This window comes from Haematobia irritans, chromosome 5 (assembly GCF_050003625.1).
Source record: "Haematobia irritans isolate KBUSLIRL chromosome 5, ASM5000362v1, whole genome shotgun sequence".
Taxonomy (NCBI): domain Eukaryota; kingdom Metazoa; phylum Arthropoda; class Insecta; order Diptera; family Muscidae; genus Haematobia; species Haematobia irritans.
Window position 1 is genome coordinate 173006008 of NC_134401.1, and position 24207 is coordinate 173030214.

Genomic DNA, 24207 nt, shown 5'->3' on the forward strand with positions numbered 1-24207 from the left:
TTGGCTGATAAGTCCCCGGTCTAACAAAGAAAAACACATTTTTTTGTCAAAATTCGTTTTTATTATTCAACATAGTTCCCTTCAAGAGCGATACAACGATTATAACGACCTTCCAATTTTTTGATACCATTTTGGTAGTACTCCTACTGTTTTGCCTCAAAATAGGCCTCAGTTTCGGCGATCACCTCTTCATTGCAGCCAAATTTTTTCCCTGCGAGCATGCTTTTGAGGTCTGAGAACAAGAAAAAGTCGCTGGGGGCCAGATCTGGAGAATACGGTGGGTGGGGAAGCAATTCGAAGCCCAATTCATGAATTTTTGCCATCGTTCTCAATGACTTGTGGCACGGTGCGTTGCCTTGGTGGAACAACACTTTTTTCTTCTTCATATGGGGCCGTTTTGCCGCGACTTCGACCTTCAAACGCTCCAATAACGCCATATAATAGTCACTGTTGATGGTTTTTCCCTTCTCAAGAGAATCGATAAAAATTATTCCATGCGCATCACAAAAAACAGAGGCCATTATTTTGCCAGCGGACTTTTGAGTCTTTCCACGCTTATGGTTCACCGGTCGCTGTCCACTCAGCCGACTGTCGATTGGACTCAGGAGTGTAGTGATGGAGCCATGTTTCATCCATTGTCACATATCGACAGAAAAACTCGGGGTGTATTACGAGTTAACAGCTGCAAACACCGCTCAGAATCATAAACACGTTGTTGTTTTTGGTCAAATCTGAGCTCGCGCGGCACCCATTTTGCACAGAGTTTCCGCATATCCAAATATTGATGAATGATATGACCAACACGTTCCTTTGATATCTTTAAGGCCTCTGCTATCTCGATCAACTTCATTTTGTGTTCATTCAAAATCATTTTTTTTTGGATTTTGTTGATGTTTTCGTCGGTAACCACCTCTTTCGGGCGTCCACTGCGTTCACCGTCCTCATTTCACAACGCTTGGATTTTGCATACGAATTATTGTTGATTTCCCTGGGGCAGAGTCCGGAAACTCATTATCAAGCATAGATTTTGCTTACACCGTATTTTTTCCCTTCATAAAACAGTATTTTATCAACACACGAAATTCCGTTTTTCCATTTTTTTCACAATAACAAAAGTTGCTTCACAAAAGACGCTCTATCTCACAAACTAATTAACTTACAGACGTCAAATTTTTACACGAATCATTTGAAGGTTGGTACTATATAAAAAAAAAATATGCATTTAATAATATCGACGCCAGCTATGTGTCAGACCGGGGACTTATCAGCCATCCTGTTATATTTTTTTGTTTTTCTCTTCCTAAAATAAGGAAGGACAAAAATGATCAGAATTATATTGAATATAAAGCGAATCAAGATAAATCAAATATAATAAGATTCCCGACTTCATTGAAAAGTTTATCGACTTTTGGACAAAGAAAAAAATTGTATATGTTATGTTATCAATGAAATGTGTCCTCTATGCTAAACAAAATTCGCATTCGTCTTTCAAGGACATGAAATCTATCGCCTCACAACAGCTTTGTTTTCAGTTTATTATTCGTCTGATTCTGAAAACAAATTAAAAACCAGAATAATCTAAATATTATTCGACAAACTCAAGGAAATTTATTTGACGTAAATATTTTTTTTTTTAGTATTTTGGAGAGAAAAAAAAGGAATTGGAGAATTTCTGAAAATATCGAAAATGAAATACCTATTTTGTAAACATTTCAATTTTACACGCAGAAAAGGAATATGATCACCGCAAACATGTTTCAAGAGCAAAATGTTATTTTTGGATGGTGACCATATAAAATGTTTGTCGTAAAAATGTTATTTTCTCGCCAAACATAACGTGCTTGACGAAAACAGATACATAATTTCCGAGAAAATAACATGGTTGCGATAAACATGTTAGCAGGGCACCATTCAAAAATAACCTTTTTCTCTTGAAACATGTTTGTGTTGAAAATATTCCTTCTCTGGTTTAGTAAATTCTAAAATATTTTTTTTTTACATTCGAATTTATTTTTTGTATAACTTTAAAGTTATTAAGGTATAGTCCCCATATAAAACGACCTCCCGATTTGGGGTCTTGGGCTTATAGAAACCGTAGTTTTTATTCAATTTGTCTGAAATTGGAAATCTAGAGGTATTTTAGGACCATAAAGAGGTGTGCCGAAAACGGTGAGTATCGGTCCATATTTTAGTATAGCCCCCATAAGAACGATCTCCCGATTTAACTCCTTGGGTTTCTAGAAACCGTAGTTTTTATCCGATTTGCCTGAAATTGTAAATATTCTGGTATTTTAGGCTCACAAAAACATGTATTGGATTAAGTTTTTATCGGTCCATTTGGTAATGCCTCCATATAGACCGACTTCACTTCTTGAGGGCGCACTGATCATGAAAATTGCTTGAAACTAAATGTAAAATTTCCAGATTTTACTTCTCGGGTGAAAATCTACAGATTTAAGATTTCAAATCAAGGCGTTATTTTATAATTTTCTTGCACACTTACAAGAGATGTTAATGATTCCTCTAAAACTCAAAAAAATGGTTCTTTTAAATCCAGAATCTGATATAGTCCTCATAGGTGAAATCTTTAAATTTATCTTCGGGAAGTGTCCTCAAGTCCTCAAGCCCTCCTGAAATTTCAAAGGAAACCCTAATATTTGGTTCGTGGTGGTGGGTATTTAAGATTCGGCCCGGCCGAACTTAGTGCTGTATATACTTGTTTAGTGTATATATTGGGAAATCGATATTTCGATATGTTACAAATAGAATGGAATCCAACGATGGTGATAAGGAGTTTGGTCAAATCCTTTAGTCGAGTTTTTCAAAATTTTAAATTTTGCTTATTGAAAGTTGACTTTAAAAAATGCATTAAAATTTTATTTAGATTAGGTTAGATATAGTGGCAGCCCGATATTTCAGGCTTACTTAAACTATTCAGTCCATTGTGATACCATGGTGGTGAACTTCTCTCTTATCACTGAGTGCTGCCCGATTCTATGTAAAGCTCAATGACAAGGGATCTCCTGCTTTCAGTATTTGGTCGAAACTGGGTTTGAACCCACGACCCTGGGTATACAAGCGGCGAAATTCTACCGTCGATTTTTGTTTTTTTAATTTTGGATAAGTTGACTTTCGACTTTCAACGACTTTAAAAAAATTAATCTAGAATTGAATTGACCCAATTTAAAAAATAAAATCAAAAGTTGATTAGTGGAAGATTACAAATTCTTGAGTTCGAAAAATGTCTTTAGGTCATACGAAGTTCAAGCTGGCCGCATTTGTGGTAAAATTTACAAATTTTAAGAAATTAGATAATTTGATTTTATTCGATCCGCATGCCTCATATGTGCATAATTTTCCTTTTTTTATTCAACTTTACTACGGTACCGTAAAATTAAAGTCAAGGAAATGTCCACAAAACATAATAATTTCATGAGTTTAGCTTTAGATCCCTGGAGGGTCACGTTGTTTTAGTGTAGTGTATTTTGAGTGGGATTATAGTTGGGAGAAATCTGACGAAATTATGTATATTTTGTTACAAATCATGTGACACATATAATGGAAATATTAGGCAATTTGGAAAAGACTCCAATATTTTCTTGTGATTTTCCATCACGAGGTTTTTTAATCGATATATCATGGATATATAAATAATACCACTAATTTAATTTATTAACTAAATTCGTCCAATTTATTATACAATGTGTAAATCAAAACCATTCAACTGTTATACTGGGTCGACAACTTGAATGCAATAAATATTTTAATAAAATGTTTAACATATAACAAATGAATGACAATAATAAATTTATATGCAATGCCTTTAAATTAAATCTATCCTAAGAAAAAAAAAACAAAACCGTAAAAACTAATTAACAACTTTAATTTTTTAATTCGATTCTCTTTTTACACCCACAATTCTTCACGTTTTTTGTTTTCTCTCGTGATAGTAATAAAATCAATTCACACCCATTTTGCATCATCATCATCATCTGGGTGTTAGGTGGGGTTTAGGTCACATGAAAATCACTTGTATTGAAATATTTCTTTATTACATCCAATTGCCTTGACGTTTTTAGATGGAAACTTGTAGTATTTTTTTTTTTATAAAAACAAACAGCAACAACTACTACTTTATCGTCATCATCATCACAAGATAGTGGACTCATGTGATTTATCACCATTCGATGGTCGCTTGTTGGGAGTTTATTTGGGTTATTTGAAAGGGGGACTTACCCATACGCGCCGAAGGCGCTGGCGCTTTAGCATCTGGATCGGTGGCAGCAGGTATGGTATTCTCATAATTGGCAAGTGAAGATATAAACGTCGATATATGCGGCCTTGTTTCCAAGTCATCATCGTATAAATATAAGTTGGGTTCTTTATTTGGTTTTTCGTTGTTTTCTTCTACGGTATCACCATCACATTTTTCTAAAAAAAATCAAACAAGCAAACAAAGAAATATACATGTAAAATATGTTCATACATCATATTAATATATATATGCATTGTAAAAATTATTAAGTTAAATTGAAATAATTGCACTAAATTCGATTCTTAATTTTCTTAATTTAGCTAATAAAACACACCTAGTAAACTATTCAAGTTTGAAATACAATTAAAATTAATTATATAATTATTTGTTTAATCGAAAGTTATATATTAACTATACAAATTAATTAAATCAATAATATGTTTAATTGTATCAGTTAATATTTAATTGACGTCGGTAATTGCTACAAAGAAAATTATATTTTTTTTTTGGTTGGGTCACAAAATTAATTGATCCAATTAACTTTTAATTGAATCTACTTCAACAACGGAAATTATCATAAATGTGTTTTTTGGTCCAATTAAAAACTTAATTTATGCAATAAATTTAAATAATTTGTGTTAGTTATTTTCTATTTGCCTATTTTTTAAAATTAATTTAAGATTTTTTTCTGTGTACTTTTATTTCCATCATTCAAGCAGCTTCAATTAAATTTTTTTGATTCTTTATAAGCTGTAGGATTTCCACAATAATTGCTACTCAATATAAGATTAAAAGAAACAATTGCATTTATTCTGTAGAGATATAGCAAGTAATTCGTTCAAACTACTTCCAAGAATTTAATTTAAATCCTTATACAGTGAAGAGATAGCAAGAGATTACATCCATGTATACAATGAACACAATTATTAAAAATATGATCAAATTTAAACGCCAATACAGTTACTGTTTGTTCCCTATACCACGCTGTCAATCATCCGTTCATTTGTTTATTACAAAATGTCAGTCACAGAACCAAGTTTAAGGTCTCTTGGTTATTTAACATTACGGCTTTTTGTCACGTATCACAAACACAAAATCTGACAAGGTTAATTAAATGTAGCAAATTATGAATATTGTTACTCAAAAAAGTTTATTCTGCTTCGAAGTGAAATTTGAAACAGAATTTTGTTAGGAGTTTTTATTTTCTCCAATATGTGTTAGTTTAAGTAAACAGCATTAAATTGTTGATGGTATCACTAAAATACTTTCGTGTCCAACCAAATATATTTCCTTACAGGTAAAACTGTTCATGTTAAACAAACATTTTATTCTAATGGTAGAGAATATATGCAGTTATAATCGAAGTTAGAGTATTAAGTATTATTCTGAAGACTAAACCAAAAGGAGAAATTGAAGGATTGATAGCGCTACTATACGGACGAAAAAGGCTGTTTTTCATATGTTTGGGTTGAAAAATTATATGTTTGGAACTCAAATTTTTTAACACAATATTTTTAAGTGCAAGCATATAATGTTCATAAACTAGCATAAAATGTTTGGGACATATATATTATGATGTTTGGGACATAAACTGTTTGTAAATATAATATGCTTAGATGCAATCATATATTAATTTAGAAAGAGCCTATAAACATACGAGAGCGGTTCGGAAACTTCTTAGCCTATCAATGAAAGAGAATAGTTAGTTTTTCCAAAATATTTTTATTTTTCAATATAATCTTCTGAAACTTCAATGCACTTAGTCCAACGCTTTTCTACTAGAGGTGTGCACGTGACACGAAATTCTCGTGACTCACGAAAATTTTCGTGATTCACGCGTGAATCGTGAGTCACGCTGATGTCAACGGCATGAGTGTGCGCGAGCGTGATTAACGAACCAAATGTCGTGCGTGAGCGTGAGTCACGAAAATAATTTCTTCGTGGGTGTGCGTGAGTAACGAATTTCGGAAAATACACTAACGAAAAAAATCCCGCCCACGGACATAAAACGCTTACGAGTTAAATTCATTTACAATTTTAGTGACACCTGGGATGTTAAGAATTTGATAACGCTCTCGATTTTCATCATGCTCATGTTTCAGACACGTCGCCAATTTAAATTACTTATAAAATTATTCGTGATTCACGACATTTTTCGTGAGTCACGATATTTTTCGTGAGTCACGGTATTTTTCGTTAGTCACGACATTTTCGTAAGTGAGTACAAGTTTTCTTTTCGTGAGTGTGCGTGAGCATGAGTCCTACCAAACAATAAGATTTTTACGTCGTGAGTGTACGTGAGCGTGAGTAAATGCACTTTGGCTACAATTTCTGTTGTTGTTGCTGTTTTTGGACGTCCACTATGTGGTTCATCTTCAATGCTTGTAAGACCACGTTTAAATTCAGCAACCCAATTTTTTTACTGTTGCATATGAAGAAACACTTTCACCTAACACATTCACCATATCATTATGAATTTCTTCTCCCGATAAATATTTAATGACAGCACCCATTTCTAATTTTTCCATTGTAAAAAAATTGCGGATGCGTCTTTTTTGAACATCTGTTTCTATATGAAGGAGTTGCCAGAACGAAACAAAATTTAACATGTGTTCATAACAGAGATGCCCTCTTAGATATGTGTTTAGAAAGAGAGACCTAGAGAGTATGCTGCAAGTAAAATAGTGGAAGTTAAAAATATATACATACAAAGAAAATTTCATTAAAATTTTTTCTAATAGTAAAGTGAAACATGTTTGAACAATACAAACAATATTTTGTTTGGACTAATCCTGAAAATATATATGCTTGAAGCAATATGTGTTTATGAGGATGTAGAGATAAATTTATATGCATTTTAGTTAGCCCTAACCTTGAAGAGATGCATGTACACATTTGACAGTTGTTGGATCGGATTGGTTTATAACTTATTACCTCACTTCTTCATTCGTATTCAAATGACGAGGTTCTCGCGCCATCGCGATCGGATGCCGTCATATCCATCAAACATCTAAAACAAGCACAAAACAAACAATTCAAACCGAGTCTTCATTGCCCGCCCGCCTTCGTAACGAGTGAAACAAAAACATCAAAACTAATAGCAGCAAGCCATATGCAATCCCAGCAATAAAATTTTGAAGTTATTCTAAAAGCACAACTTTAAAAGCATTTCCAAAAATGTTCTCCCAAAGATGTCGTTTATTTTGACTACACAGGAAGTTATTTTAATTCAATTTTTTATAACTCCCTTTTTTCATATTTTTATAGTTTTATTTTTTTTTGTTTGAAATAGGTTAAAACCAAAGTAAGAATTTATAAAATGCTACAAATTGTTTACATATTGTCGAAAAAAATGCTAAATCCTATCTAGAAAAATTGTGAATTTTTGAAAATATTTGAGGTCAAGCGTTAGAATGCATTAAAAATTATTTTAAAAAAATATTTATTCTGCAAAATAAAACAAAAATGTTTAATTCACATCCAAAACACTGAATTCGGATCGCATCTTAAGATAAGTACTATGTTCGCTTTTCGCGTTGAAATTTTCGCGGTTACTTTATTAAAACAGTTCAATATAAAGCAGATAAATTAACTCAATTGATATGCAGTTTCTTGTTCCTCTAGATTTCGACAAGACTTCATAGGAATAGCTTGTTTTCATTTATAATTTTGAATATTTCTGGAAAAGTAATCGCGAAAATAAAGTGATTTTCAACTCGAAAACCGAACATAGTACCTACCTTTAAGAAGTGAAGCAAATTCAATGCAACGGCTGTTGAAATGGTGGTCATCCGTCCTATGACAAATCCCTGTTAAATTCATCGCTTCTGAGCCAATTTTGAACTACTTCCGGATACAAGAAGAACATTTTCACAACTTCTTGACGACTTCTTTTTTTTTTTTGCTAGGAATACACACTAATGATTTTTGTATGGATTCCGAGGTAAAGTAACGTGGAATTGAAGTAAGGATTCTCTTCTCTCAATTCTCTTTTAAATTTGAGATTTTGCCTACTTGATTCTAGTAATCAAATTTGTTCCTCATCCAAAAAAAAAAATTTTTGCTCTTGAAATATGTTTGATGTAATTATTAAAATCTGAAAAATATGTACAGTACATAATTGGACATTGATAATTCAAGGAGTCTTAAACGCAATGTAACCTTCTGAATCTGCGATTGGCTTAAAAACTATGCCCATTTTATGGCATTATGGCATAGATTTAGAGAGAAGAAAAGGGCGATCTCTGGTGTAAAGATTACATAGAAAACCACAATTTTTACATTTTCCTAACTCTTATTATGAATTTTTTTTCATTTGTCCCCCTTCTTGCAGCATTGCCGCTTTGCAATATATCACGACCAAACATTCTAAACTTTTTGGTAGAGAAATGTCAAAAAATTTACACTTTAATAAACTGATTAAATAGTTGCTCTGGGATTTTTGTTTTGTAGCTCCTGATGGAATACTTTTTTATGGGATTTTATGGGTTTTTGTTTGTAATACAATGCGTAAGCAAAACAAATAAGAGAAAGCAAGGAAAGTACTTAGTGAATATTAGATGCGATAATATGAAAACACACACACGCACACATACATATAATTCATACACATTCATATTCACGTATTTATGCATTCATGCATGGAAGTGTATAAAAAAGAGATTAAAACTGTGTCGTGCTTTATGAGCGCATACCCATAATCATAACTAACAATGGTAAAAGGACAAAATGCAAACATGCTAGACTTTCTAGTCATCATCCATCCATATGTACAGAATCTGGATGGTTATACATACACATATGTACTTGCATATGAATAACAATGGCAACCAGTGAACAAAATCAGTAACACAAATAACACCTAACTAACTTGTTTTTCATCTCCCACTTCTCATTGCTCTTAAAATCTAATGGTGTAATAAACATATCTATGTGTATAGGCCCCCCTTTTATAAAAGGGGGTACTTGTTCTTGTGTGTGTGTCTGTATGCATTGTTTTGTACGTATTTTACCTGTAACATTTTAACATTGGCATGAACACACACACAAATGCATACATAGACCCTACACACTTTGCAAAATGAAATAAACAACACTGTCATACAGCCATTTACACATTCATGCTCCGTTCACATCCCTGTAGTTATGTATGTAAGGATGTTGTGTACAGGTGTATTTATGTATGTTTGTATTTTCTATGTCAGTCGGTTTTCATCAAATGAACAAAGAAGAAAGGTACAAAAAATCAGCAAAAAATATTCTGGTATTTTTTTTTGCTTCTACTAGAAGTGTGGATGTAGGTTGTTGTTGTTTACAATCTCATATACAGAGGATGAACACACATTCGCACACAAACTAACTCAATGTCTATGGCAGCTTGTCATAAAAAGGAAAAAATCTTAATTTAAATCGTTACACCACTGCCATAAAAATTCATACGCAGACACACACTAAGTTATTTTGGAACCTAGGTCACATACACATTCTCATTTCCGCAGAGTGAAAGAGGAAGAGACTTGGTGGTAAGAATCACATGTGACTCACTCTCTGTCGCTCTCTCTCTCTCTTTCTCTATCTCTCCCTGCTCGTTATGTATTTCTCCGTTTAGCCATATGTCACACATCGTTTATTGCTACAGCTGCTGCTGGTAGATTCGAAAGAGGACAAGCTTTAAGGCCAGGGGAATCTCTGTGAGAAATGCTTTTCTCATTTGCAATTTCTCTTAAAAGCCATGGTGGATTTTCATTGCTAACGAGCATAAGAACTTGTCCTAGAGCAAACTTTTGACTTTTGTGCAGGCTCCATAGGACCACTACAACATGAAATCAGGCATGAGAAGTGTAATTATTGTGAAAGCTCATGTTGTTTTATGATCTTTCCAAACTCCATAAAAGCTCTTTTAGTCTTTACCAAAATCATTGTGACAAAGCAAAACAAAATAATCAAATTTAATGTCGCTTATTGTGTAATTCATTTCCATCTCCTCCTCTCCACCTCGAGACGAAGAAAAACAACACTAAAGTGAAGTTGAATTATTGGTCGTCTATGTGAGAGAGTCTCAGTAAGGATCCATTGCGGATTATTATTAGTGCACAATATTCATATATGATTGGAAATAATTGTTTGCCATTATAAAGCTACACTAAAATGTACTTTAGGACAACATAGAATACGACTAATATCCTTTAGCGATATATAAATATGGACATGTGGTGGGTGTTTCACATATAGGTAATATATAATAAAAAAAAATAATCAAAATAAAGCTACATACACATAAAGAAAAATCTTATTTCGTAACTCACACACAAAAAGAAATTTGAATTACATTAAAATATATTTAATTTCTTTTTATACAATTGGATTTTATTAGACGGCTTTATATTCCTATTTCAGATTCGGAGCTAGGTTAGTGATATTCATTTAATAAAATTGAGATTTTTCATATCAAATTCCTTGGCCATCAATTACATATGCATTTCCTACGAACTGCCTAATTGGAAAGTCTCTTGCTTCAAATGTTCTTCATTTGAATTTTAGCTTTTATGTAACCGATAAGCTTCTTAATCTTAAGGTGAGTACTATGTTCGGTTTTTTCACCAAAACACTAAATTAAAAGTACAAAAATATTTATGACGACTATTATATTTTTATCAAGTCTTATCAAATAATGGATGGAAAAGATCCAATGTATGGATTGATAATCATTTTATATTTTTAAATTAATTAATTAAGAAAAGTAACCGTGAAAAAAGCTGGTTTTCAGCTTGAAAACTGAACATAGTACTCAGCTTTACAGTCGAGCCCCAAATGCGAAGATTTTCAGCAGATAAGTTCATATATGGGATATATAGGCAACATAACAAATATGTCCATAGTATGGTTTAAAAGTTCGTTAGCAAACGTAGCACTAACGAAGCTTCATAAAAATGGGGGTTATAGGAAAATTTTACTATGCTACACAGAAAAAAGTAAACTGTTTTAACTTTTGGAAATTTACGCAATGCGTTGCTAAAACCAGGAAGATGTAATGACGTGATATATTTTTTAACTGACATATACGAAAATGCACCTTCTCGAAAGAAAAAATCATTGACTAGAATCATTAACCTTTTTTCCGTACAGTAGTATTAGCCTACGAACTGCTTGATTTTTATAAGCAAATAAAATGGTTTGAGGAGAAAGTTTGCATTACAATAGGCATAATGTTTCCTGAAAGCAACAAATTTAGGCTAATTTAGGTATAGTTATTTTGAACTCACTTCAATATTATTGTGATAGCGCAGCGCAGGTGATGGACTTTATTTTTATCACTTACGGCTGTCCGATTCAAGGTTTAGTTCATTAAGAGGGTGCCTCACTAGAATTATTGCACTGAAAAAAAAGCATACTCGGTTCCAAAGATGTTGTCTTTACTTTAAAAAACTTGGTATTGATTCCGAGCCAAAGAAGCGGAGAATACAAGTAAGGATACTTTTAAGACACAATTCTCTTTTAAATTTAGGTTTTGTGTACTTGCTTCTAGGGAGCAAATTTTAATTTTTCGCTTTCTCAGCTTTTTTTCTTCATATGCTATCAAAGTCCTTTAAAAACGAGTTAACGGCAACTTTATTTTCCAAATTAGGACTCGACTTCCAGTAGAAATTATGCTATGTTTGAAGTAAAAAACTTCTTCAAAATAAAGTTTTGAAAAACATGTCCTATATTTGAACGATTTTTTGCTTTGTAGTCAAGATGCAAAAAGACAACAAATTTAAAGAATAATAATTCATTAAATTTAAAGAATTTTTCTGAATTATTAAAGTCAAGTTGACCTAAGCCTATAAATTTTTTCTTTCATGTTAAGATACCCATTTTGAAGTCAAATCACTTAATTATAAGGACAATACGACTTCATTGAAAAGTGTATCGACTTTTGGACAAGGAAAATAACTTTATTTTAGAGAAATGCGTCTTCTATGCTAAGCAAAATTTGTATTCGTAGACATGAAATCTTTGACCTCACGACAATATTTTTTTCAGTGTGCGAAGAGATGAAAAACTTTTTGGTCTTCATTCGAAATCGCTTTACATGAAAGGCGGACATGTTAACAATGGCCCCCCGGTAGCAGATGAACCAAAAAGTCTCATTTCGGATGATAGTGGATACTATTGTTTGCTTATACATACAGTGAAAAATATCATGCCCGGTTCCAAAGATTTTGTCTTCATATTAATAATTTTTGTACTGATTCCGAGCCAAAGAAACGCTGAATTGAAATAAGGACACATTTAAGACTCATTTGTCTTTTAAATTTGAGTTTTGCGTACTTGATTCTAGGAAAGAAATTTTAATGTATTATTTTTTCAGCTTTTTTCTTTATGTGCTTACAAAGTCATTTAAAAGCGTGTTAAAGAAAGCTTAAATTTCTAAATTCGTCTCGACTACAAGAAAAACTTATGCTACATTTAAAGTAAAAAACGTCTTTAAAATAAAGTGTAACAAAACATCTCATATTTTTAAACGTTTTTTAGCTTTGTAGTCAAGATGCAAAAAGTCAACAAATTTAAGGACGATTTCATTAATTCTGAAGATATTTTCAAAAGTATTAAAGACCAGTTGATGTTAGTAAAACGTAATTTTTGATCATGTTAAGGCCGGTATGCACCTCTAGCGAAAAATTTCATTCCCATAAGAAATGCATTGCTATTTATGCTAACGAAATTTTCGGTAGCGTTCAATTTCGTAAGCTGGTACGCACCTCTAATGAAAATAGCAGGGTTGTCAAAAGTATATTTTTGGCAGCAAACATTTAATTTATTACAATCATTGTGTGCGTAAAAGTTTTAAAAGGTCTGTAAATAATAAACAATTTATTTGAGGAATATTTGGAACATATATTAACAATTTTTAAAAGCGATTAGCTGGTTTAAAAATTGTGTACACAGCCCTGTAGACTTAAATAAATTCTTGCTACCGAAAATTTCGCTAGAGGTGCATACCGGCCTTTAGGATACACAATATTGAGGCGAATCACTTAATTATAAGGACAAAACGACTTCATTGAAATGTTTATCGACTTTGGGACAAGGAAAAAATTTTATGTTAGGGAAATGCGTCTTCTATGCTAAGCAAAATTCGCATTTGTATTTTAAGGACATGAAATATTTGGTCTCACGACAATATTTTTTTTTTCAGTGTAAATACAAGTATATATCAGATACGTGATGCTATTGAAAAATATTCCAATAATATCGAATGGAAATTAATTCCACTTAAATAAAATCCACGAGATATATTTCGTTCGCTTATTATTCACATCGCATTTCCTCCTCTGTGGCGCTATTCAATACTCCCATACCATTCCATCGAAGACCCTATAAGGCTAAGATAAAAGCATATTTGTCATCCGGTCACCCTCAGTAGTGAATAAATTGTTTTATTTCCTACGCATCACTGGCATAGGCATCTTCTCTTTAATGGTATTTTTAATTATTTATTAATAAATTTACGAAGAATACGTGCCATGTCATAGTAAATGAACCTGGGGTTTCTTTTTGTGGGAGGCATGGAGACGTCGAAAAATACTTTATGTACTTTCATTTTGTTTGTAAAAAGTTAACATATACTAAAAGTAGGGGAACTATATCCTTTTAAAAATTTATAAATTCAAAAATTAAATATAATTTAAAATTGCCAAATTTAAATTTTAATATGATCAATAGATGGAATATTAAAATTATAAGTTACATTAAATCCATTATCATCAAAGCTACTGGTTGCCCGTTCAAACATCCATCTGTGTACCAAAAAAATAAATTCTTTCCTCCCAAACAAAATTTCAGACCAACGAACATCGTTTGAAAATGTCTTTACACAGTAAAGAAGTTTGGAAACCCTAACTCAAAAATTTGTTTTTTTAATTTTCTGATTATTTGCATCGTTCATATTTCCATACGATTTATTTAACTCTCACCAAAATTCTTCTGTAATACGAAGTATACAGAGGCAAATATCTGATTTTATAAATTTTGCATGTAAAGAATAGTTTTCTTTTCGGAGGAACGAAGTTTTAGACAAAAAAAAAATCTTTTTGACGCAAAAAAAAAATAACGTTAAAAGGATATAAAAATGATTAGAAAAAATCATTGAATTGCTTTTTATAAATTGCAATTTATTTGTTCTTTAACAAAATATTTTAACATAGAAGAATTTCGTTTTTCTAAAATTTCGTTCCTGAGGACAGTATGTTTTCTTAGTGTGTTCGTTTCGACCGGCCATTCGAACCACGGGCCATCAGATTTGTAAACCAAGATACTCTTCACTAGTGCATGTAGCTCTTATTCTCATTAGCATACAGATAAGGTATACAACCAAGCATATCTATTTATAGACCAGTGTGTAATGTACACACAAGTGGATTTAAAGAAAACACATTTTTTGCAAACGATCTACAACATACAACTTTTGGATATAACTATAACGGAAATAATGTAATTTTACATATATCCATTCAATTTTGTAAGGTTCAGTTGGTGATGTATAGCATTGCATAGTATTCTGTTACAGTTTTTCCGGTAAAAACAAAAATTTTGTGGCAATACAATAAAACTAAGATTAGGATACAGATCTCATTTTCTATTTGTGATAAATTAATAAAACTGTTCACATACAAACAAATGCCAGTTTAAAAATCCAAATTATAACAGACACTTCAAAGTAAAAAATGTTTTCTTAATTCCAAAAAAGTTTAAAACCAATGATGCGAAATCCTCAAAATAAATCTTAGCCTAGGTTAGGTTAGGTGGCAGCCCGATGTATCAGGCTCACTTAGACTATTAAGTTCATTGTGATACCACATTGGTGAACTTCTCTCTTATCACTGAGTGCTGCCCGATTCCATGTTAAGCTCAATGACAAGGGACCTCCTTTTTATAGCCGAGTCCGAATTATTTTAAATCTAAATATTCAATATTTCAGTTAATTTTAAGACGATTTCCTTAAATCAAAAATTTGTTTCTTTACTTTAAGGAAACTTTGCTTTGGTTCAAAGACATACGATTTTAATGGAGGGACGCAAATTTTCAAAACTTTCATTTCATTTCATTTCATTTCATTTCATTTCATTTCATTTCATTGAGTACCTACACAACAAGATTAAAATCTTATAATTACAGTGCAGGATTATAAATGTTAAAACATCTCCGATTAATAATAAGTACAATAATTAAATTTAAAGATAAAAAGAAAATAAATTAAAATTAAAATAAATAAAAATTGTATTAATAGTAATAGAAACAATATATATATATATATATATATATATATAGAAATTACTTTTAATATTCAATTGCATTGTAGTATTGATGATTGAAATTGAAATTGTGATACTATATTATATCTACAAGCAAGTTTTTAATGATAAATATTCTAATTTTGAAATAAATTTTGAATACTCTTCTTAAAAGATGATGCGTTGCAGATGCATTGTATATCGGGTGGTAGAGTGTTCCAGAGACGTATTGAGCCAATAAAGAACTGCCATTCGGATACAAGACTTGTCCTTATAAAGGGTATTATATTCCTATTTCTATCAGATCTCGTAAACCGAATTTTATCATAGAGATAGCTGGGTTTCCGTTTGTAAATCAATTTATGTAGAAATACTAACGACTTGACATTAAGCAGGGTATTAAAACTAAAGCCAAAGAGGAAGTTTGTAACATGCCAAACATGATCGGTCCTGCGTAACCCATACACATAACGTACTATACTATTGAATGCCACGTTAAGTCTATGTTTGCTCACGGAGTCACAATTCGCGAAGAGTTCAGATCCGTAAATTAAACCCGGTAACAAAAGACTTTTCGCCAGGACTAAAAGTCTTTTTGTATTCTAAATTTAATAAATTTCATTATTTTAAAGAAATTTGTCCTTTATATTTTGCCAGATAGAGATCAATATTTTAAAGTGAGATATATACCGAGAAAGAAATCTTACTCCTATCGAAAGATTTTGTCTTTGTGGGTATTGATTCCCGAGCCAATGAAGCGAGTCATTACTCTAAGGATATTTCTACACTGTAAGAAGATTTTTCTCTTCTGAGGATCTCGTTATTAAAAAAACAAGGTTTTCTTTTGATGCTAAAAAAGATGAGAGAGTTCATTTGCACGCAAATAAAATATTTTCCACTAAAGGTATGTATTAAGTTCGAGTTTAGCCGCTAAAATCGTCATTTTTTCACGATTACTTTTCTTTGCTACTCCATTTTAAAGAATAAAAATTTATAGAAAGTTATTTTGGGCTATTCCCCATCAAGTTATATGTTTTAATTTGCATCAAAGTCTTTTAATTTTATACTTTTTACTGATTTATTTTTGATTTTAGCGGCTAAACTCGAACTTAGTACTGACTTTAAAGGAAAATTTATTTTGTCCAAAATTTCGTTTCGGAGGAAAGTATATATTTTTTGGGTGGTATAAGATGCAATTCAATTTTGTATCTAAAATGTGTATGTCCATTGTAAATTTCATGCCCATTTGGCAATATCAAACTACACCCAGAGAAGGAATATGATCACCTCGAACATGTTTCAAGAGAAAAGTGTTATTTTTGGATGGAACTATGTTATTTTTTCGATAATTATATCGGATTTCGGAAAGCATGTTATGTTTGGCGAGAAAGGAAAATTTTTTTCGACAAAAATGGTACATGGTCACCATACAAAAATAACATTTTGTTCTTGAAACATGTTTGAGGTAATCATATTCCTTCCTTACGCGTTCTGATCGAAACAGTATAACCGCACGGAGCAAGTACTTTATAGCAATAGGTCAATGGGTCTTATAGAACAACACTGAAAGAAGAGTTTTCTTTTATGAGGACCCAAATTTTAGACAAACGAAATTTTCTTTCGACACTAGAAACAAGTTTCTTTAAAAGTGACTAACGTGCCGTCGTTCGGGTTTATTTTCTCTAGTAGAAAATGCTCGGTCATAGTTGATACTTGGTGGCATATTAATACATTCTTATGTTATGTAACAACTAGCTAATAAATAAATTAAAAAAAAAAAGTATAAAAAGAAAGCAAAGTAAAGAATACTATTCAAATTCTGCAAATTAAAATTCATATGAGAGTTACATCAAAGCTATATAGCAGACTTCGTGACTCTCATGGGCTTTTTTCATCCTATCCACTTAAAATTTCGCATGAAGGCAGTATCCGTTCACATAACCATATAAATAGTGGCCCATAATTATATATAACCAAACAAATCGATGATTTCTTGGATCTTATGGGGCATAATTTTCGTTCGATCCACTTGAAATACAATGTGTGATTGTCGTATTTTTTACTTAAAAGCAACACATAAATCGATTAATATCTGTCGATAATTATTTTTGAGTGTCCTGAGGAGTAATTCTCTACAATCCTCCTCTACAAGTTCAGTAAATGATATTATTATCAATCGTCTAAGTAACACTCTAAAATTGGTCTATGTTGGTTCATAAAGTATAAAAAAGTCATAGAGTCAGATATTGAAATAACGAAATTAAAATAAGATTTAGTTTCCTTTTACAACGAAACATTTCATTACTCCAAGGCAAAGTGTCTTCTGGGCAATTTGGAATACTAGTATAGAATATGGACTATTTAATCTATAAAAATTAGATCAAATAATAATTTTACTTAAGGACTATAAAATACTTAAAAAATACTACCTATTTTTTCACCAAAAATTTAATTTAGAATTGCTGCTTTTCAGCTCGAAAACCCTACCGACCTCATCATAGAAAAGGGCGTGGTCATTTAAGAAAATCCTATAATATTTTGGAATCGAAGATGAAAATTATTAATCAATGAATCCCAACTTTCTGATTATTTTGTCAAACAATTATGTTTACATTGGTGTACGAATATTTTGGTGATTTGGCTGATACAAAATCATACACATAATCACGAAAATACACTAGCAGAGAGACGTACTTAAAAGTACACATAAATACATACACACACATATATGGGCACATACACTCGAAACAAAACGCACACGTAACAGAGCCTAGGTATTGTTTCTCAATATATGCTTGTTTGTTTGGTGATAGGTTTTGTTCGTTTTCTGCCAGAACTGACCAAGTCAAAAAAAAATAATAATTTTTCACAATCCTAACAAAAGAAATCAGGCATTGTTGGGCATTCAGATGATAGATGCCTAAGATGCTAAAGCAGGCATATACATTTTTTTCATTTGGACTTAAAGATCAACCAACACCTTTTGAAAATCTATTTGGTATACACTCAATAACACCAAATAGTAAATTAAAAAAAAACGGACTTGGTCTGTTTTAGCTAAATATTCGCAAAGAATAGGTAATGTATAGGGATTTATACTAGATAGGCATTAAGATGAGAGTACCACTTAGTAAATACGATGATAAGGTGGTATGAGTGTATGTGAGATTTTATCATAATTTATGTAAAATATGTGGATTATCGAATTTAGCACTTGGGTCTTGTTATCGCCTGTCTGAATTTTAATTATTGTTTTTATTGTGCTCTTTGTGTTGTGTGTATGTGTGAGTTATTGTTGTTTTAGCTATAGCTATAGCTATCGCCATCGTTATTGTATTGTAGTTGTTTTTCATTATTAACACCCAAGTAGACAAAGAAAATTTTTTAAATCTCCTTTGGATTTGACATTTTCCTTTGAGCATTTGTCGTTGAGTAGGGAGCAGGAGAGAAATAACACGGTTATAACACGGGCGAGAGGTGCCAAGGTATAAGGGGAGAGATTGTAGGTTGGAATTGCAATTGCTTGAAAATGAAAAATGCCTTTAGAGTCAAGTGATGGTTATGGTGGTTGTTATTGGTTTTGAGGATGCTCCATATGTAGCTGCCATCGTCTGTCTGTAAGCATGCATGCCTGTCTGATGGCATGTTTGTGTATATCTGAGCGCATGTATGTGTGTGTGTGTACATACACACAGGTACTAATATTTCTACTGCCACTACAGCTACTGGGACAAAGAGAAAAAGTGAAATGTATGGGATTTGAAAAATTCGTCTCCGTGTCTATATCCCTACACACACGCACGCTGTTACACGCAGTTCACAATCAACCAACTTTTGATGTGTATGTATGTAAGCAAAAATTCTTTTTTTAGAGCTTGTTTTATTTGTGTTGGGATGACTTACCATTTTGGTTAGACTCAACATTTGATTCATTTATTTTTGTATCCATTGAGGATGAATTATCTTCTCCCACATTATTTTCCGTCATTTTTATGAAATGTGCAGTTGGACGTGTTGTACCACAAAATTCACCAAAGTTTGCACCAAAGCCTAAACGACCGTCGTATCAGGTCCACTGTTTCTTTTCAGCTAAATACCCTTTTTTGGTTTTATATTTGAGTGTCCTGGGAGGAAATTATTTTATTCAAACCCTTCAAGGGTTACTTTTATTTCGCTTCCCCTTATTTAACCGGGCGGAATCCTGGATTTTCGTCCTGGGGCTTTGATTGAATGCGGATTTGTGCTAGACATACATTTATATTCGCATGGCCTGGGGTTTTTGTCCTGTGGTCGTTTTTCTTGCCTTCCTTCTTTCGGGCCAAAGGGCTGGTACAATCGGGGGGATATTTAATTCGTGTCAGACTCTTCACAGGCTCTCAATATCTTTTATTTATCGTTAGATCTTCTTGTGACCAAATAGTCTTCATTTTTCTTTTCATATTTTTATTTAATTAATTTTCTTTTTGGAAATTTTATAAAAATTCTTAAATTTATTTGATTTTGTTTTTTCGTCTAATTTTAACAATTCGGTTTAGGTTTTATTGCGGTTGTTACTTGTCCGTTTGGCAAAAGAGGCTACCGAGCGAGCTCTCCCCGTTTAGAAAGTAAATTGCTTATGTAATTTCGTTTTTTTCAGTTTTAAAATGTTATCATATTAACCATTAAATAAATGCAAAAATTTTCAACATCAACATTATTTGCGAATACAAAAATGTGAAGACATCCGTCGAAAGATCCTCTTCGAAGGAGGACAAAACCACCAAAGATGTCAGGGAACGACACTTTTTTCCCCAGATTCTTTTGATGGAACTGTGATGAGATTTGTACTAGATTTGCTTTACTTTGTCTTAGTCCATTTTTGCGAAAGACTTATTTTATGGCGCTTAATATTAAGAGTCAAATGTTTGTGCTACTTAGTGAAAATTCGAACTAAACTGATTTGACTTTTTCCCGAAAATCCATCGTAAAGTGTATAGACTTTGGTATTGCTGGCTGCTGCGACAGCAGCTGTAAAATCTATTGAGAGTGGTCCATGTAGTGCTGGATAAAGGACCTGCGTAGTTGAAACAAATACTGGAATTTTTGAGCGCGGATAGCATTTCATATCTCATAAAAATCCTTGATAACGATTTAAATGGGCAAGAAAAGCTTTTTAAGGCCTAGCATCCGCCAGACAGTATTGCCATAGATTTGAGAATTACACAAAAATACCACAAAGAGGGAGAAAAACAAATATAGAGAGGGTAAGAGAACAAGAGAGAAAGCTTTGCTTTGCTTTCCCAATAGCTATGGTTCATTTAAGCATATCCTGTTGGAAAATATGTTACAGAGGTCAGTCCCTTCGTTTCCCGGTCCCCCAAAAAAAACACCATAGCATTTAATGTTGATGTTGGAGAAAGCTTTTCTTATGCTCTTCATGTGACAATTGTGGGTCACTGGGAAAACCTTTGTGCAAAGCATAACTAGCATCTCATCCTCAAAGCTCATTTCTTTGAGATGATGATGATGGTGTTTTTCCATCCCCATCAAAACAAGAGAGATACGACAAAATCTAGGGACTCTTTTTTCATACGGTTTATACGCCTGAATAAGCAAAGCTCTTTACGTTAAGGGCCAACAAAAGCTTTTGCAACAGCATAACCACTCCCCAAAAGAAATTATGTAAGTTTTTTCATGTTGACCATTGTCGCATTTCAGGCATCCCTAGATTTTTATCAGTCAAGCCAGCAGCTATCAAATGAAAGAGATGATGCTCCACAAAGAGGCAGAATAATTTCGAGGAGCTGCTGGAGAAAAGCGTTGAGAACCAAAAAAAGTCGTACGTATCTAAAGGCTCACATACATACATTTTTTTATTTGTACATAACTGTATATGTGTGTGTGTGTGTGTTACAATTTGTATTTACACATGTTGTTCAATATAAAACTGTGGCAGCTGCAGCAAGAGTACAAACTGAGCCAGGACAAAATAAGTTGGATGAAAATGAAAACAGTATAAACGAATGTAATATATATGAGTGTGTGTTTGAGATTGTGCAAAATGAACAGTAGGTCAGTAACACACACACACACCGTTTAAGCTGCTGAGTTATATGGCTCTCAAATAAGGCACACACTTATTTATACACATACATTCTCAGTTATTTGGCGAACAGATGTAGGTTAAACGAACAACAAAGTTTTTCTTTTTGCTGGAGGTCTTGTTTTGTAAATGCACACACACACATATACTCTAACACGCATACACGCACCCACTTGTACAGAATTTACATTCGCCACCTAGGATGCCTAAACTGATTAATCCAACAAGAGTACCAACTGCTGTTGCTGCAGCACCAGCAACAACTGATACAGGTGTTTTTGTTTCGTTTTTTTTTTGTTATTGTTGTCATTCAAGTGTTTTTTTTTTGTGGTGTCTCCTCTCAAGCTTATCTATGTTGTTGTTGCAACAGTTTACAAAACTGTATTATCAACACACATACTCTTTGTCAGCAGTGTTGCCAGTATTTTTCTGCCTAAGCTTCCCAAAATCCAGTCTCCAATTTTTAATCAGCTATTAAAAATGTTGCTGCTTTATACGGGAATCGAATAGTAAAAAATATTGAAATATACACTCGTAGAATAGTTTTCATTGTAATTGGAGACAATCTTATGCTACATCCTGACAGAACGGGAGTTGGTTTTCTTAAAATTATTTTGGAACACAATTGTTATACCAGTAGAATATAAGTGACAGTAATAGATCTTCTGCTTACGTAGAAAAAATAACGTTCCAAAAATTTAATACAAAATTTTATATAAAAAAAGTGACCGATATGGGAATTGAAACTAGATCCTTGAACTTTTCGTTGGTCAGTGACAGTTAAATCGGGCCCGGACACATTAAGTTTTCAGATCTTGAACGCTGGTTTTTGTTTTGATTCGTGTGTTCGAATCGTTGACTGCTAGCGATATCATATATCCAAAAACCATGAATTACAAACTACTACGAGGGCGGTTCGGAAACTTCTTAGCCTATCAATGAAAGAGAATAGTTAGTTTTTCAAAAATATTTTAATTTTTAATATAATCTCCTGAAACTTCAATACACTTAGTCCAACACTTTTCTTGCAATTCTATCCCTTGATTAAAATAGTTTTCCTCAAGGTCTTCAAAATAGTGGTTTACAACTGTAGTTGCATCTTCATTTGAGGTAAAACGCTTGCCAGCAAGGATTTTTTTTGGATTTGGGAATATAAGAATATAAGTGACAGTAATAGATGTTCTGTTTACGTAGAAAAAATAACGTTCCAAAAATTTAATACAAAATTTTATATACAAAAAGTGTCCGATATGGGAATTGAAATTAGATCCTTGAACTTTTCGTTGGTCAGTGACAGTTAAATATGACACGGACACATTAAGTTTTCAGATCTTGAACGCTGGTTGTTGTTTTGACCATGCTTGTTGTCATTTTATCGTTGTCAAATTTACAACTGTGCCTGTTCCCCGACTGCTACGATATATGTGTTGATTCACTTCCATTAACAGAACGTTTGAAACGTCAACGCCGTTCACTACTATTTGTCTATTATATTGAAAATTAGGGAGCTCCTTTAAATCTGAGTCGATCGCAATGTTTTCTATACCGTAAGAAAGAATAAGGAATGGATCTAACATCCCCACTCCTGTGAGCACTGACAAAGTCTATCACCGAAAAATTGTCCGATAAAACAGAACAATGAAAAATGTCCGTAAAATGAATGAAAAAATCGACTCCCAACCCAGCTATGCTTTATATCAATTGCAAAAACATACGGTTCCATTACGAATATAGTGCTTTTCAATTCATCAATGCTTTCATAAAGCTTCATATTTCTTATAAAACGTTTTCATATTTTTTCAGACTTTATACATAAATTATTAAAACAATCTTTTGTATAGAGTATTATATAAGAGAAAGTTTAAATTTTAACTCATTCAGGAAGTCAAAACTAAAAGATTTGATGTATTTGTTGTTGTAGTCCCTTGAAATTATTTGCACCCGATTTTGTTCGGAGAGTAAACCTTTGCGAAGGGAGGGTTGCAGTCTTTTATAAGGGAGAGACTCATTACGGCGACATCAGTATGATCTTAACTCCAAATGTCGTTAGATTCGTGTATTCGAATCGTTGACTGCTAGCGATATATCCAAAAACCATGAATTACAAACTACTACTTGTAGTCCATAAATATTATCGAGAAGACAAACTAATCGTCTGATCTACTTTTTTTATTTTCTTGTCTTAATTTCAAATGATTTTAAAAAAATATTTAGTGTTATTATATGTATACCATTGACATCTGTTAATACTTTCTGCAGTCTAGGATGTAACGTATATACATTGTCCTATCCATTGGTTTTTAAAATTTAATTTGAGATAAACTTTGCCTATTTGAGAAAACATTGGCAACACTTCTCCTTTTTGTACATACCAACACACCCACCCACTTAACCGCTAACTCCCAACTTACCGTTATCACTTAAATCATTTAATAATTTGCCAGTGCATGACTCTTCTAAGAGATAGTCGGGGGCAGCATCACTCTCTTCAGTCTTCGTTACAATAAATCTATCCGTCATTGTCATGTGTGTTACGTCTTTATAGGGAGATATGCTCAGTTCTGAAAATAAAACAACAAGAATCCAATGAGATTATG

At 32.6% G+C, this 24207-nt stretch overlaps 1 protein-coding gene across 3 annotated transcripts in view; it reads right to left on the bottom strand.

Annotated features, from left to right (window-relative positions):
• The window catches only part of kcc (solute carrier family 12 member kcc), a 72324-nt gene that overhangs the window by 21353 nt on the left and 26764 nt on the right, over positions 1–24207 (bottom strand). For all 3 annotated transcript variants that reach the window (XM_075308763.1, XM_075308765.1, XM_075308764.1), the window contains exons 2-3: positions 24022–24171; positions 4237–4431 (exon numbers count right to left, since the gene is read on the bottom strand). In XM_075308763.1, the coding sequence (XP_075164878.1) occupies positions 4237–4431; positions 24022–24136 (310 nt within the window). In that variant the 5' untranslated portion in view covers positions 24137–24171. The remainder of the gene's footprint in view (positions 1–4236; positions 4432–24021; positions 24172–24207) is intronic.